The sequence below is a fragment of the Pongo abelii genome, chromosome 6, assembly GCF_028885655.2.
Source record: "Pongo abelii isolate AG06213 chromosome 6, NHGRI_mPonAbe1-v2.0_pri, whole genome shotgun sequence".
Lineage (NCBI taxonomy): Eukaryota > Metazoa > Chordata > Mammalia > Primates > Hominidae > Pongo > Pongo abelii.
The window spans coordinates 6,878,719-6,895,932 of record NC_071991.2 but is presented as its reverse complement, the minus strand read 5'-3'; the positions used below and the strand labels follow the sequence as shown (position 1 = coordinate 6,895,932).

Genomic DNA, 17,214 nt, shown 5'->3' with positions numbered 1-17,214 from the left:
CAGACCTGTAATCCCAGCATTTTGGGAGGCCGAGGCCAGCGGATCACTTGAGCTCAGGAGTTTGAGACCAGCCTGGGCAACCTGGCAAAACTCCATCTCACTAAAAATATAAAAATTAGCTGGGTGTAACAGTGTGTACCTGTAGTCCCAGGTGCTTGGGAGGCTGAGGCAGGAGAAACACTTGAGCCCAGGAGGCTGAGGTTGCAGTGAGCTGGGGTTGTGCCACTGCACTCCAGCCTAGGTGACAGAGCGAGACACTGTCTTAAAAATAAGTTAAATGAATATGTATGTCTATATCCCACTGGGCGCAATGGCTCATGCCTGTAATCCCAGCACTTTAGGAGGCCAAGGCAGGCGGATCACCTGAGGTCAGGAGTTCAAGACCATCCTGACCAACATGGTCACACCCCGTCTCTACTAAAAATACAGAAATTATCTGGGCTTGGTTGTACACACCTGTAATCACAGCTACTCGGGAGGGTGAGGCAGGAGAATCGCTTGAACCAGGGAGTTGGAGGTTGCAGTGAATGGAGATCGTGCCACTGCACTCCAGCCTGAGCAACAGAGCAAGACTGTCTCAAAAAGAAAAAAAGAAACCAAAACAAAATAAAAAACAAGTAAATAAATGTCCTGTCCCTCTCTGAATTCTCATCTGGCAGTACAGCATCCACTGATTCTTATCTGAATCACTTATCACCAGGATGGTGGCAAAATCGTGATTTTTCTTTCTTTTTTTTTTTTTTTGAGATAGAGTCTCGCTATCCTCGTTCACTGCAACCTCTATTTCCTAGGTTCAACTAATTCTCCTGCCTCAGCCTCCCGAGTAGCTGGGATTACAGGCCCGCGCCACCATACTCGGCTAATTTTTTGTAATTTAATAGAGACGGGTTTTCGCTATGTTGTCCAGGCTGGTTGAACTCCTGACCTCAGGTGATCCACCCACCTTGGCCTCCCAAAGTGGTTGGATTACAGGCATGAGCCACCGCACCCAGCCAAAACTGTGATTTTTCTAAATTCATAATTTCTTCTACATTAATTGTCATTCTCCTATAAAAAAGAGCTTTTTATTCCTACATCTTACTGTCAGTATGGATTTATAGATTCTTAAATTATTCAGTGGGTTGTAATTATTACTGTTCATTTTGTAGTAAGTACAGTGTTTATTTGATGCTCAAAATGTCCCAGATTTTGTCCTGCAGACTGGCTCCTATGTTCTTTTCATATGACCCCATCATGTTTTGAGCACTTCCTAATCTCCTGATTTTGCTTTTTCTCTTTTTGGGACCTGCCCAGGCTAGAGTATAGTGGTATCATCACGGCTTACTGTAGCACCGTACCCTCAACCTCTTGGGCTCAAGTGATCCTCCTGCCTTGGTCTCCCAAAGTCCTGGGATTACAGGTGTAAGCCACCATGCCTGGCCTATGTATTTATTTTAAAGATCATGAGATTATACTAATATCTTTTTTTTGTTTGTCTTTTAAGAGACGGGGTTCTCTCACCTCAGCCTCCCAAGTAGCTGGGACTACAGGCATGCACTTCCAGACCCGGATAATTTTTTAAAATGTTTTAAATTAATACATTTCTTTTTAGAGACAGTTTTGCTTTGTGGCCCAGGCTGGTCTCCAACACCTGAGCAATCCTCCCGCCTCAGCCTCCCAAAGTGCCGGCATCATGGGCGTCAGTCCCCTGGCCCTGATATCTTTTAATTCTAGTCCAAAGCCACAGAGTTTCTCTTTGCTTCTTCCACATCATGTCTGCAAAGAGAAGCCTGGCTCCCAGCAACATCAGCGTGAGTTACCCACGCTCAGTCCCTCATTACTAAGAAAATAGTTTCAGAATTGCTATACCCAGTTCCACTACGAAAAGGGCATCTGCTAAGCAGAGTTTGCGATTTGTTTGTAGTTTTTTTAGTTTTTATTTTTATTTATTTTAATTTAATTTAATTGTATTTTTTTGAGACGGAGTCTCACTCTGTCGCCTAGGCTGGAGTGCAGTGGCGCGATCTTAGCTCACTGCAACCTCTGCCTCCCAGTTGCAAGTGAGTCTCCTGCCTCAGGGTCCTGAGTAGCTGGGATTACAGGTGCCTGTCACCACACCTGGCTGAGTTTTGTATTTTTAGTAGAGGTGGGGTTTCAGCATGTTGGCCAGACTGCTCTCGAACTCCTGGCTTCAGGTGATCCACCTGCCTCGATCTCCCAAAGTTCTGGATTACAGGCGTGAGCCACCACGCCCGGCCTCTTTTTGTTTTTTAAATGTAGAGCACAGTACTCGAAAGTTACTTGTGTGACTTCTTTTCTTATTTATTTTCTACAGAGTTGGCTGTGTTCATTTGGACAGGTTTGGTTTACCTACTTTTGTTGGCATTCAGTTTTAGGGACTTGCCCATCCTTGTTGATTAATTTTTTGAATATAGAAATCATTAACATGATGCCAGAAGTCAGAACTCTATCCAAGAAGTGTACACAGAGAAGTATTATCTTTAATAAGCCATTCCGGGCCCAGCACAGTGGCTCACGCTTATAATCCCAGCACTTTGGGAGGCCAAGACGGGCAGTTCACCTGACGTCAGGAGTTTAAAACCATCCTGGCCAACATGGTGAAACTCTGTCTCTACTGAAAATACAAAAACTAGCCGGGCATGGGGGTGCACGCATGTAATCCCAGCTACTCAGGAGGCTGAGGCAGGGGAATCGCTTGAACCTGGGAGGCGGAGGTTGCGGTGACCCGAGATTGTGCCACTGTACTCCAGCCTGGGTGACAGAGTGAGGCTTCATCTCAATCAATCAATCAATCAATAAAATAAATTAAGTTTTAAAAAGCCATTCCATGTCAGCCAGGCTAAGTCCTGAGAATTGTCCACTCTGGTCCTCGCGTCTCTGGGAAAATGTGGCAGTGAGGATGGACATTCCTTGCTAAGTGGCTCTGTTCGGCACAGTAACGTCTTTTTCCTCCTTTTTTTTAGTTGCAGAAGCAGAACCACAGACTATGACTTGGTCGGAGGCGATCAGCTCAACTGTCACTTCGGCTCCATCCTGCACACCACGGGGCTGCAGTACAGGGACTTCATCCACGTCAGCTTCCATGACAAGGTGTGGACGCTGCAGGTGGCGGCTCTTCACTTCTTTTGGGTCCTGGAGCCGTTAGAGATTCTGATGGAAGTTATGAATTATTATTCCCATAATTCATAGACACACAAACACACTCCTAAGTCCTGTTTACCATTTCAGAGGGGCCACAGACCCTGGGGAAGCCACACAGATGCCCTGGTGCAGGTTCAGAACCCAGGTTTTACGTAAGATAGAGACGTCTTCATCAGAGATAGCACACTGCATTTCTTACCTCGCCCTTCTGTTGAGGAGCAGTGAAATCCCTCAGTATTAATGCCACATGGCCTTCTGGGGTTCGTATCGTTGTCCTGAGTCGTGAGCTCCATCAGTAGTGTAGTGTAGCAGGTCTGACACTCTGGGGGGGTCACCATCACCTGGGGAGAAGCTGCAAAAGCCAGCTGTGGGCCGGGCACAGTGGCTCACACCTGTAATCCCAGCACTTTGAGAGGCTGAGGTGGGTGGATCACAAGGTCAGGAGTTCGAGACTAGCCTGGCCAATATGGTGAAACCCCATCTCTACTAAAAATACAAAAATTAGCTGGGTGTGGTGGTGTGCGCCTGTAGTCTGCTGGTCGGGAGGCTGAGGCAGGCGAATCACTTGAATCCGGGAGGCGGAGGTTGCAGTGAGTCAACATTGTGCCATTGCACTCCAGCCTAAGCGACAGAGCAAGACTCCATCTCAAAAAAAAAAAAAAAGCCAGCTGTGTGTGGCTGCAGTGCTGTGTGCTCAGTGTCGCTCGGTGTCTCTCCAGGTGATTCTCATACGCACCGCAGCGGGAGGCCTGCTGGCGCAGATCGGTGGCTCTCACACTTTGCTGCCCAATAGAACCTCTTGAGGAGCTTTTAAAACTGCTGAAGTCCAGGCCGCACCCTGGGTCAGTTAAATCAGAATCTCTGGGGAGGTCAGAGAGAGGCTAAGAAAACAAAGATCCTTTTTCATGTAGAGCAGCGTGGTTTCTGAAGGCCAGTCCTTGCCAGAGTGGGTCCCACTGTGTAGTGAGCATGAGTGGAGAGGCGGTGTCCCCTCCTCTCCGTGCCGCAGGAATTGGGCTGTCATCACAGACGCTGCAGGGCTCTGACTTTGCATGCTGGTGCATGTGCTCACTGTTTAGGCCCCCTGCTTGTTTCTTGCTCCTGCAGGTTTACGAGCTGCCGTTTTTAGTGGCTCTGGATCACAGGAAAGAGTCTGTTGTGGTCGCTGTGAGGGGGACCATGTCTCTGCAGGTAACGTTGGAACCTGACTTTCCATCCCTGGGAGTGGGGTGCGGGAGTGGGAGCCCACAGATGCTCGGCTGGGGAAAACCGTCAGTAACCGCATGAGACACAGGGGAAAATGGTGAGGACAGAAAATGAGGATGTGAGCCCGGGATTGGCAAATACTCCCTTTGCAAAAAGGGATGAAGCTGTTTCGTCTTCACTGAGAACTGTCAGCAGCAGAGCGGCCAGCAGGTTGGCTCCCCCGCCACAGGAGCTCCCAGAGGGCACCTGCTTGACCCCTTCCTGCCTAACTTCCCTGTGCCCAGCCAGGCCCCACACCCGGGAGCCCTCCTGGGGAATTCCTGCACCAGAGTCAGATGGTGGCAGTGAGTCAGTCTTGCTGCCGAGAGTCACGCCCCTGGCCACCAGCCCCGCTGCAGGCTCCGGGTTTGGATCCTCACAGGCCCTTGTGGCCTGCCCTTCTCCAGGTGCGGCCAGGACTGCCTACATCCATCCCCAGCCCGTGGCCCCTCTTCTGTCTTCCTCAGTCCATTCTCCTGGGCCCCTTAGAGATGCCAGGCGACGCTTTCCTTGTCGAAGCTTTCTTCTCTCCATTCCGGTTTCCTCCTGGCCACTCCTCAGTCTCACTTCCCCTTCTTCTCTGCTGACCCAGAAAATGAGTTGAGACTCCAGAGCCTGTGCGCTCAGCCCTCTTCTGCTCCTGACTGGCTCTGGGGCAGCCCCCCAAGTCCAGGGCCAGGACCCCAAACTTGTATCTTCGGGAGCCATCTGTGGGTCTCCCGGGAGGCACCAGAGAAGCCACACTCCCCGCAGGGCTGTTCCTTCCGGGGGCGCCCTGTTCACATCAGCTCTGCCATCATCCCCCCATTGCCCGTTTAAGAAGCAGTGGCACCTGTAATCCCAGCACTTTGGGAGGCTGAGGCGGGTGGATCAGGAGGTCAGGAGATCGAGACCATCCTGGCCAACATGGTGAAACCCCGTCTCTACTAAAAATACAAAAAATTAGCCAGGCGTGGTGGCGGGCGCCTGTAGTCTCAGCTACCAGGAGGCTGAGGCAGGAGAATCACTTGAACCTGGGAGGCGGAGGTAGCAGTGAGCCAAGATTGCACCACTGCACTCCAGCCTGGAGACAGAGTGAAAATCCGTCTCAAAAAAAAAAAAATTAGCCAGGCATGGTGGCGGGCACCTGTAATCCCAGATACTCAGGAGGCTGAGGCAGGAGAATTGCTTGAACCCGGGAGGTGGAGGTTGCAGTGAGCTGAGATTGTGCCATTGCACTCCAGCCTGGCGACAGAGTGAGACTCCATCTCGAAATAGTGGCATCGTCTGTGGTTTCTCTGCGCCCTGTCTGCTGTGTGTGAAGTTCCTGCCCCAGCCTATGTGGTCCTCTCTCCATTTCCAGCGCCGTGGCCCCACTTCTGGCCCCAGTCCTCCAGCTTCCCATCTCCGTCCTTGTCTAGTCTCATCTCCCCAGTCTGTTTGATTGTTTGTTTGTTTCTGAGACAGGGTCTTGCTCTGTTGCCCAGGGTGGAGTACGATGGTACAGTCAGCTCACTGCAGCCTCCACCTCCTGGGCTCAAGTGATCCTCCTGCCTCAGCCTCTCAAGTAGTTGGGACTACAGGCATGTGCCACTACACCTGGCTAATTTTTTCTATTTTTGTAGAGACAGGATCTCACTATGTTGCCCAGGCTGGTCTCGAACTCCTGGGCTGTAGCCATCCACTCACCTCAGCGTCTGTCCACTGTCCTGTCCACCAAGGACTCACTCTAGAACACGGGTCGGATCTTACCATCATGCTCAGAAACCTCCAGTGGCTTCCCATTGCCTTTATTGATTTATCTTTAAATTTTCTTTTTTTAATTCCAACTTTTATTTTGGATTCAGAGGGTACATGTGCAGATTTGTAGCTGGGTATACTGCGTGATGCTGAGGTTTGGGGTACTGTTGATCCCATCTCCCAGGTACTGAGCATAGTACTCAGTGGTTAGGTTTTCAGCCCTTCCCCTGCCCTCCTCTAGTAGCCCCAGTGTCTATTGTCCCCTCTTTGTGTCCATGAATACCCAATGTTGAGTGTCCACTGTCACATCAGACCATGCGGTGTTTGCTTTTCTGTGTCTGCGTTAATTCGCTGAGGACGATGGCCCGCAGCTGCATCCGTTGCTGCAGAGGACGTGATTTTGCACTTTTCTATGGCTGGGCCCACTGTCTTTAACATCAAGTTTGTGTTTCTTATCACAGCTCTGGGTGCTTTACCCAGCAGCCTCCCCCATGCCCACTCCGCAGCCTGGACGCTGGTGCCGGGGCCTCCAGCCCAGCAGCACAGCACTCTCCTGTGGACCTTTTCAGATACGGCTGGTGTGGAGCCATGCCCAGGGCCTCAGCCAGCGGGTCCTGCTGCCCCTGTGGGGAGGACGCCGCCTGTCCTCTCTGCTTTCACAACAGCCTCTTCCTTCGGGTCTGGCTCTGGCGTCACCTCCTCCAGGGAGCTGCCCCTGCGCCTGGGCTGTGCCCCATCCTCTGACTTGGCACCGCCTGGCCCTTGCTGCGGCGCTAGTCTGGGCCGCCTCCTCTCCACGGTTTCACCCGTTACGGGGCTCCTGAGGACGGGAACCAGGCTTTGTTCGGAATCCTGGTACAGGCTCTGTGCCACGGGGTCCTTAGAATATGTGTGTGTGATGGGGAAGGCGCAGGGCGTGTCTTAGGCACACTCCATGGTCCCCTCCACCCTTCACACCTGGCCCAGAGCTGGTCGTGCCATGGGGGCCCTCAGGAGCCACCGCTGGGTTTCCCTCCTGAGTTTAGGGTTCAGTCCCAGGACTGAACCAGGAGACGGTGCCATCCCCGCCATCCTCCACAGAAGTGTCAGGAGCAGGGACCACCTGTCATTCTCCTACCCTGCCTACACAGGCTGACGGCCCTTCTGCAACGCCCTTTTTACAGGATGTCCTTACGGACCTGTCAGCGGAGAGCGAGGTGCTGGATGTGGAGTGTGAGGTGCAGGACCGCCTGGCACACAAGGTATGAGCGCGGACTCGTGTGTCTTCCCAGTGAGTGCTGACCGCACAGCAGATGGGTGCCTCGGGCCAGGGACTGCCCGTTCCTCCTGCACTGATTCTCACAGCAGCCCTGGGAGGCTGTGGGATTTCGTTTGTTCTAAGAGAGAGAAGCCTGTTCAGAGAGAGCGAGTGCGTTGCCCGAAGTCGCGTGGCCACTGGAATAAGTAGCAGGTTGGGCATTTGAGCCCAGCTCTGTGGCTTTTCCTTCTCTCTGTGTGTGTTTTCTGAGAGGCAGTCTCCCTGTGTTGCCCAGGCTGGTCTTGACCTCCTGGGCTCAAGTAATTCTCCTGCCTCAGCCTCCCAGAGTGTTGGGATTACAGGCGTCAGCCACCACACCCAGCCTCTGAATTAATTCAAGTAGTACATTCTCATGGTGAAGAACAGCTTCATCAAAGCTCAGAGCAGCAGAGAGTGCGCACCAGGCCCTCAGGAGGCAGGCCCACCCCGCGGGCGCTCTGCTGGGTCATTCACATGTTCTCTGTGCAGATGGCAGATGGCACGGTGCCAGGCTCACAGTTTCATGCTCACTGTGCTATGCCTCAGCTCCTCCCGAAGGAATGAAAGCCCCCTGCCCAGAGTAGAGGGGTGGGGGTTCTAGTTTTGGGGGTTTCCTTTAACTGTGGTGAGATATTCCTGACACACATTGGTCAGTTTCACTGTTCGTTGGTCGTTAGTGTGCAGTTCCGGGCATCCAGCGTGTTCACAGTGCCGTGTACCCGTGTCCAGTCCCAGCACCCCCAACACAAGCTCTGAACCCATCACCACTCACTTCCCCTTCCTCCCTTCCACGGCCTCTGGGAACCTCTGTTCTACTTTGTCTCTACAAGTCGTCTCTTCTGGGAACCCCACAGAAGTGGAATCGTACGGGATTTGTCCTTTTGTCACTGGCCTGTTTCTTTTTTTTTTTTTTTTTTTTTGAGATGGAGTCTTGCTCTGTCGTCCAGGCTGGAGTGCAGTGGTGCCATCTCAGCTTACTGCAACCTCCGCCTCCCAGGTTCAAGCAATTCTCCTCTCTCAGCCTCCCAAGTAGCTGGGACTACAGGCGCACGTCACCACACCCAGCTGATTTTTGTAGTTTTAGTAGAGATGGGGTTTCACCATGTTGGCCAGGATGGTCTCGATCTCTTGGCCTCATGATCCACCCACCTCTGCCTCCCAAATTGCTAGGATTACAGGCGTGAGCCACTTTTCCCTATTTTCAGGGAAGCAGGGGTGTTCCCTGCTGGCATGCCCTAGAGCCCACTCCCCTGGTCTCCGTACCCGCCACCCTTCCAGGTTATCTTCATCCCCTCATTTCTGTAGGATGCAGACAGACATCTGTCCTCTGTCTCCTCCCCGAATTTTCTCTCGCACTGCTGTGGCCAAGGTCACCAGTAACCCCTAACTTGCTGCTTTTGTTTTTGAGATAGGGTCTCGTTCTGTCACCCAGGCTGGAGTGCAGTGGTGCGATCATAGCTCACTGCAGCCTCCATCTCCCAGGCTCAAGTGATCTTCCCACCTCAGCCTCCCAAGTAGCTGGGATTACAGGCGTGTGCCACCATGCCTGGCTAATTTTCCACTTTTTATTTTGTAGAGATGGGGTCTCGCTATGTTACCCAGACTGGTCTTGAATCTCCTGGGCTCAAGCAGTCCTCTTGCCTCAGTCTCCCAAAGTGCTGGGATTGCAGGCATGAGACACCACGCCCGGCCCTTTGCTGTCTTTTTTAGACGCCAGTTCACAAAAGACTCCAGTTTGACTGTTACTGGGCATGTGTGAGGAAAGGAGGAACTGTAAGCCTTAGTACAGAGATGCCCCAGAAACTCAGGGGCCAGGGGGCTTGGCCTGGGTGGATCTGCTCAGGCAAAGGCTTTATGTGACCACAAGCTGAGGACCCCCGGCCTGGCTGGCAGCTGAGGCCCCCACATGCTGGGTTCATATTTTAGTGACAGTTCATCCCTTGGGTCGGGAAGGCTGCCGCTCAGGGCCTGTCCTGTGCTCTTGGCTTCATTTGTGCCAAGTCACGCTGAGTTTGGCTCTGACGCTGTCCACGGTAATCGGACTCCAAACCTGTGTGGCCGAAAGGGCCTTGGCGTTTGTTGTTGGATGTGCGCCGGGGAGGCTCGCCAGCAGCAGCTTAGTCCACGTCCTGCTGGGCTCTGCCTGCCCGGCACCAGCCACAGGGTAGGTGCCCAGTGAGTGTGGCCTGGAGTTGACTGCATCCCGCCATCACAGGAGAGAGAAAGGGCATCTGGGGATTTGTTAAGAAGTGCTGTCAGGGCCAGGTGCAGTGGCTCACACCTGTAATCCCAGCACTTTGAGGTCAGGAGTTTGAGACCAGCCTGGCCAACACACTAAAACCCCATCTCTACTGAAAATACAAAAATTAGCCGGGTGTGGTGGTGAGTGCCTGTAATTCCAGCTACTGGGGAGGCTGAGGCAGGAGAATCGCTTGAACATGAGACTCCGTCTCAAAAAAAAAAAAAAAAAAAGCCATCTGAATGCACACAGAGTGTTGAATCCTTTTTAAGAATTTTCTTATATGATGGCTGGGTTCAGCATTCTACTTGCAGAATTATTTAATTCTTAGAAACTTGTAGTTGCAGCCAGGAGCCGTGGCTCACGCCTGTAATCCCAGCACTTTGGGAGGCCTTGGCGGGCAGATCACGAGGTCAGAAGATCGAGCCCATCCTGGCTAACACGGTGAAACTCTGTCCCTACTAAAAATACAAAAAATTAGCCAGGCGTGGTGGCAGGCGCCTGTAGTCCCAGCTACTCGGGAGGCTGAGGCAGGAGAACGGCATGGACCCAGGAGGCGGAGCTTGCCCCAAGCCGAGATTGAGCCACCGTGCTCCAGCCTGGGCGACAGAGTGAGACTCCGTCTCAAAAAAAAAAAACAAAAAAAGAAACTTGTAGTTGCATTAGAGATGATCAAAAACAATCTCCCATCTTCTGTGGGATTTCCTCCACCCCGTCCTGTTAGAATAGAAGCTGCATGGGACAGGGGCCAGGCCCGCTTTTCTCCGAGCCCAGCACAGGAGCACGGTGAGGAAGCATTTTGAAGATATTTTTGATTGACAGGGTCGTTTCTTCCCTGGCACAGCTTTTCTTTTTTAAAAATTTTTTGAGGGCTTAACTGCATGTAGGGAATGGTTTTATTTTTTTTCTTCTATTTATTATTTTTATGATGATTATTTTTCCGAAACAGAGTATCACTGTGCCACCCAGGCTGGAGTGCAGTGGTACAATCACAGTTCACTGTAACCTTGAACTCCTGGGCTCAAGTGATCCTCCTGCCTCAGCCTCCCAAAGTGCTGGGATTACAGGCATGAGCCACCTACTTAATTTTCAAGAAGGCTGTTTCAGAGGACACATGTATATGTTAGAAAATTTTAAATTTTTCTTGGCACAGTGGTTCACGCCTATAATCCCAGCACTTTGGGAGGCTTAGGCGAGCGGATCACGAGGTCAGGAGTTCGAGACTAGCCTGGCCAACATGGTGAAACCCTGTCTCTACTAAAAATACGAAAATTAGCTGGGCGTGGTGGCACATGCCTGTAATCCCAGTTACTCAGGAGGCTGAGGCAAGAGAGTCGCTTGAACCCGGGAGGCAGAGGTTGCAGTGAGCCGAGATCGCACCACTGCACTCCAGCCTGGGCAACAGAGCAAGACTCTGTCATTCATTCATTCATTCATTCATAAATAAATAAATAAAATTTTATTTACTTTTTGAAGTTAAAGCCAAACCTGACCACCCTAAAACTCACTTCTGATGGTTTAGTTTTACCTTTGCAGGAACAGTGGATGCTTATCAGTGTCTTTGATTCGGAACTTCATGGATTTTGTAGTTGTTTTAGAGAAATGGGGTCTTGCTATGTGGCCCAGGCTGGTCTCAACCTCATGTGTTCAAGTGATCCTCCTGCCTCAGCCTCCCAAATAGCTTGGATTGCAGGTGTGAGCCACTTGGCCCAGCTCTAGAACTTTATGTTTAAATGTTATTTAAAAAGTCTAAATCTGACCAGCCATAGGAACTTGCTGAAGTAAATTGTGATATGTTGACACAGCACAAAATGGTGTAGCTACAGAAAAAGCCACAGAAATGTATCTGTGGAAAGATGTTTGGTTGTTTTGGGTTTTTTGTTTTGTTTTTTTTGAGACAGGGTCTCACTCTGCTGCCCCGTGGTGCGATGATAACTCACTGCAGCCTGAACTTCCTGTGCTCAAGCGACCCTCCCACCTCAGCCTCCCGAGTAGCTGGACTATAGGCGTTCGCCACCAAGCCCAGTTAATTTTTTTTTTTTTTAATAGAGTCAGAATCCAGGCTGGTCTTGTATTTTTATTTTAGTAGAGACTATGTTGCCCAGGCTGGTCTTGAACTCCTGGGCTCAAGTATCCTCCTGCCTTGGCTTCCCAAAGTGCTGGGATTACAAGCGTGCGCCATCACACCTGGCACCTGCTTCATGTCAGGCCCTGTGCAAGGTGCCAGGAGCACAGCCGTGCACGATGGACGTGGCTGCTGATCCTGCAATCTCAGATCCCAGGAGAGACTCACACATCAGTGCACAGCGTCATTCCATCTTGAGTCTCCGCTGGGCCTTCCTTGTCTGAGGATTAACAGCCACCTTCTTTGTCTGTGTTTTTAGGGTATTTCTCAAGCTGCCAGATACGTTTACCGACGACTCATCAACGACGGGATTTTGAGCCAAGCCTTCAGCATTGCTCCTGTGAGATCTTAGTTAACGTTTCTTTCCTTGTCCTCTCTGGAGCTGTTGTTTTTACCCTTCACCTCATTCTGCTGTCTGTCCTCTAGGAGTACCGGCTGGTCATCGTGGGCCACAGCCTCGGGGGCGGGGCGGCCGCCCTGCTGGCCACCATGCTCAGAGCCGCCTACCCGCAGGTCAGGTGCTACGCCTTCTCCCCGCCCCGGGGGCTGTGGAGGTGAGCCTTTGTTTTCCTGCTCTAACAGCTTGCTACTTACAAGTCATGTGGTCCAGACTCATCTTTTTTTTCTTTTATTTTCCTGAGACAGAGTCTTGCTCTGTCGCCCAGGCTGGAGTTCAGTGGCGTGATCTCGGCTCACTGCAAGCTCCACCTCCCAGGTTCAAGTGGTTCTTCTGCCTTATCCTTCCGAGTTGCTGGGACTACAGGCGCCCACCACCACGCCGGCTAATTTTTGTATTTTTAGTAGTGGCGGGGTTTCACCATGTTGGCCAGGCTGGTCTTGATCTCCTGACCTCAAGTGATCCACCCGCCTCGGCCTCCCAAAGTGCAGGCATTACAGGCATGAGCCATCACACCCACATGAGGTTTGTGTTTTGAAGCGCTATTTCACAGAAGAAAGTCTGTCTAGCCTTTCTTAGACCTATCTGACCATACCTGTAATTTCCTAAATGATTTAATTCTAAGGTCTTTTTTCAAACAGACTTTATTTTTTAGAGCAGTTTTAGGTTGACAGCAAAACTGAGCAGAAGGTTGTAGGGATTTCTCATACCCTCCCTCCCCACAAGCATGCACAGCCTCCCCCATTCTCACAGCCCCAGCAGAGGGGTCCGGTTGCTGACATCCATGCGCCTGGTGGGCACATCGCCCAGAGCCCATAGTGTGCTGAGCACTCCCTCTCGGGGGGGCATATGCCGTGGGCAGGCACACATGCATAATGAACATGTTTAAAGACATTTTTATGAGTTTGAAAATTACTCTTTTTTTTTTTTTTTTTTGAGACGGAGCCTTGCTCTTGTCGCCCAGGCTGGAGTGCAATGGCGTGATCTCAGCTCACTGACTAACCTCCGTCTCCCAGGTTCAAGCGATTCTCCTGTCTCAGCCTCTCCAGTAGCTGGGACTACAGGCGCCCGCCACCACACCTGGCTAATTTTTTGTATTTTTTTAGTAGAGACGGGTTTCACTGTGTTAGCCAGGATGGTCTCGATCTCCTGTCTTCTGACCTCGTGATCCTCCCTCCTCGGCCTCCCAAAGTGGTGGGATTACAGGCATGAGCCACCACGCCTGGCTGAAAAGTACTTTTTTTTTTTTGCTGATTCAGCATACTGACTGTTCTGTGTAACCTTTTGCCGTGATTATAAAGGAAAATTATACCACTTTATTTCATTAAAATGAAATAAAGTCCAGGCATGGTGGCTCATGCCTGTAATCCCAGCCCTTTGGGATGATTAAAAATTAAGTACGTAAAGAACAAAAAGAGCTTTTCTTCGCATACTTGGTTTCTTTGACATACAGTTCACACAGGAAAAAACAGGAGAATGTATAAGTGCTTAAATTTTTCCCTCGATTTAGCAGTGTTCAGAATAATGAATTGTTGCCTAGCAGTCTACAGAGGCAGACATTAATTTTTTTAAAACTTAAACTTCAGTCGTCTGTTTTCTTGCTGTCTTTGTTTTTTTTTTATTGACACAGAGTGTCACTCAGTCTTCCCGGCTGGAGTGCAGTGGCACTGTCATGGCTCGCTGTAGCCTCTGCCTCCTGTGCCCAGGTGATCTTCCGGCCTCAGCCTCCCAAGTAGCTGGGACCACAGGCGCACACCACCACATCCAGCTAATTAAGGAACAGGGTCTTGCTATGTTGCCCAGGCTGGTCTTGAACTCCTGGGCTCAAGTGATCCTCCTGCCTCAGCCTCCCAAAGTGCTAGGATTAAAGGTGTTGAGCACTGTGCCTGGCCTCATTTTCTTGCTTTCTGGTACAACAGAATATTCTCAAGTTTTGGGCTTCAAATGAGCAAGTTTTTTTTTTTTCCGTCATCCATATCTGGAATCAACCATTTCTCCAAGGAATATTGGTTCCTTTTAGCGGGAAATGGTATTTCTGAACTGAAATCGGGACACTGGTAGTTCTCATTACCACAGGGCTGGTCATAATCTCCAGGCCTTTTCACTGGAAAGAGGTAGGAAAGGCTTTTGTTACACCAAAGAGAAAATGTAACCGTAGTGTATAGTGATACTTAAAGATCAGGAGGCTGGGCGTGGTGGGTCACACCTGTAACCCCAGCACTTTGGGAGGCTGAGGCAGGAGGATCACTTGAGCCCAGGAGATTGAGACCAGCCTGGGCAACATAGAAAGACCCCATTCCTTATAAAAATTAGCTGTACGTGGTGACGCATGCCTGTGGTCCCAGCTACCCAGGAGGCTGAGGCAGTAGGATTGCCTGAACGCAGGATGAAGAGGTTGCAGTGAGCCAAGATCGCGCCACTGCACTCCAGCCTGGGTGACAGAGCTAGACTCTGTCGCAAAAGAAAAAGAAAAAAAAAATTGGCTAGGTGAGGTGGCTCATCACACCTGTAATCTCAGCACTTTGGGAGGCCAAGGCTGGCGGATCACCAAGTCAGGAGATCGAAACCATCCTGGCTAACACGGTGAAACCCCGTCTCTACTAAAAATACAAAAAATTATCTGGGCGTGGTGGCGGGCGCCTGTAGTCCCAGCTACTTGGGAGGCTGAGACAGGAGAATGGCGTGAACCTGGGAGGTGGAGGTTGCAGTGAGCGGAGATGTGGCGCCACCGCACTCCAGCCTGGGCGACAGAGCGAGACTCCATCTCAAAAAAAAAAAGAAGTCCTTTCTGTCATCCCAGAGGTAGAATGTGGTGGTTTTGACTGGCGTTTCCATTACGTCCATGGCTGGAAGGAAGCGTGTCTGTGTTCCTCTCCTCCTGTTGATGCACCTTCTCCCTGCTCTTCTGCCTCTGGTCGTGGCTGTTCACTTTCACCGCATGTCCTGAGATGACCCCGCAGCGGCACACACAGCCCTCCTCCTTCTCCTAGCTGTGCGGGACGCACTGTTGTGTGACTCGTTGTTGGGAGCTGAAGGCAGCTCTGTGGATGGGTGTTTGGAGGCTCCCAGCCTCTGCCGGTGCAGGTTCCACCGCAGTGAATCGCCTGTTAACTCTGCCCCTCCATTTTTGCTGGGGCATCTTTTTTTTTTTTTGAGATGGAGTCTCACTCTGTCGCCCAGGCTGGAGTGCAGTGGCGTGATCTCAGTTCACTGCCAGCTCCGCCTCCCGGGTTCACGCCATTCTCCTACCTCAGCCTCCTGAGTAGCTGGAACTACAGGCGCCTGCCACCACGCCCAGCTAATTTTTTGTATTTTTAGTAGAGACGGGGTTTTACCATGTTAGCCAGGATAGTTTCGATCTCCTGACCTCGTGATCTACCTGCCTCGGCCTCCCAAAGTGCTGGGATTACAGGCGTGAGCCACCGCGCCCGGCCTCCAGTGCATCTTTGATGGAGTCTTCCAAGTGCGGTTTCTGCGCCAAAGGACAGATCCATGTGCTTGGTCCGCCTTGGTGTCCAGTTTGCGGTTTTAGCTGCGGGGCGTCTCTGTTGAACGCATATTGTGACTTTAGTAGGATCTGGCCAGTGAGTTGCCGTAACTGAAGTTTCCCCTCCCCTCCCTTTAGAGAAGAGAGAACAGAGCTGAGGCCTGGGAACATAACCCCTCAGTGTTACTGATTTCTTTCGTGGAAGTCCTTGTGGGCAGTGTCGTCGTAAAGCTAACATCCTCTCCCTGTTTGGAATTGCAGCAAAGCTCTGCATGAATACTCTCAGAGCTTCATCGTGTCGCTCGTCCTGGGGAAGGATGTGATTCCCAGGTAAGCCTGCCTGGTGCTGTGCCCGGGGCTGGGGGGTTGGGAGTGCCGGGTCCCAGCTTCAGTGTGCCTCTTTGCTAAACAGGCTCAGTGTGACCAACTTGGAAGATCTGAAGAGAAGAATCTTGCGAGTGGTCGCGCACTGCAATAAACCCAAGGTAAGCGGGTGCCTTGTCGAGAGGGTCTGCAGGACACGGGGCCTGTCCCTGAGATCCTGTGGAGAGCCGGGAAGAATTGCACCCTCAGTGCAGGACACTCTGTGCTGTTGCTGGAAGTTCTCCTTCCACCCTCTGATCAGATTCTGGGCTAGGACTCTGTGATGTCTAAGAAAGCAAATGGCTGCAAGTGCGGGAAATGTCACAGGGAGGAAACAGGATCTGGGCTGGGCGCGGTGGCGCATGCCTGGAATCCCAGCACCTCAGGAGGCCAAGGCAGGAGGATCCCTTGAGGCCAACCTGGGCAACACAAGAAGACCCTGTCTCTATTCTAAAAAAAAAGAAAGAAAATAATCTGGAGGAACTATCCGTTTGATTTTGCTTTCTGACAAACTTCTTAGTCCTGTCTTGGGACTAATAGTATGTTAATGCCTTTTGGCTTTGTTGTCCAAAAGCTTAGGAAACGAGGCTGCCAAATAGAGCTTAAGAGGTACAGGCACATTTATCTACACTGTGGATATCATGCAGTTATTAAAATGGTGGTATGTGTCCATGTCAAGGATTTTTTAACATGGTGGTAGAAATTTATGTCTGCCGGCCGGGCGCAGTGGGTCACACCTGTAATCCCAGCACTTTGGGAGGCTAAGGCGGGCGGATCACCTGAGTCAGGAGTTCGAGAACAGCCTGGTCGACATGGCAAAACCCCTTCTCTAGTAAAAATACAAAAATGAGCCAGGGGTGGTGGTGGGTGCCTGTAATCCCAGCTACTTGGGAGGCTGAGGCAGAAGAATTGCTTGAACCCAGGAGGCGGAGGTTGCATGAGCCAAGATCACACCACTGCACTCCAGCCTGTGGGACAGAGTGAGGCTCTGTCTCCAAAAAGAAGAAATTTATGTCTGCCGATAAAGATAGATATCCATTTAAAAGTTCAAAAGAAACAAAACTTAAAAATTATTCTTAAGAGATATGACTCATGGCAGAGAGTGGGGACAAGGAGATACAGATATATGAATTTTGACAAAAACTTGAAAATACATATGCCAAGTGTGGTTTTGTTTAGTGTGGGTAGAGATGATTTTTACTTGTTTAACCCCTTTGTTTTC

The 17,214-nt window shown here is 50.9% G+C and overlaps 1 protein-coding gene across 2 annotated transcripts in view; it reads left to right on the top strand.

The window, feature by feature from the left end:
- DAGLB (diacylglycerol lipase beta) overlaps positions 1–17,214 on the top strand; it is a 39,718-nt gene that overhangs the window by 19,913 nt on the left and 2,591 nt on the right. For both annotated transcript variants that reach the window (XM_024250020.3, XM_024250021.3), the window contains 7 exons: positions 2,964–3,090; positions 4,249–4,332; positions 7,269–7,346; positions 12,005–12,085; positions 12,172–12,299; positions 15,891–15,959; positions 16,042–16,114. In XM_024250020.3, coding sequence (XP_024105788.2) covers positions 2,964–3,090; positions 4,249–4,332; positions 7,269–7,346; positions 12,005–12,085; positions 12,172–12,299; positions 15,891–15,959; positions 16,042–16,114 — 640 coding nt within the window. The remainder of the gene's footprint in view (positions 1–2,963; positions 3,091–4,248; positions 4,333–7,268; positions 7,347–12,004; positions 12,086–12,171; positions 12,300–15,890; positions 15,960–16,041; positions 16,115–17,214) is intronic.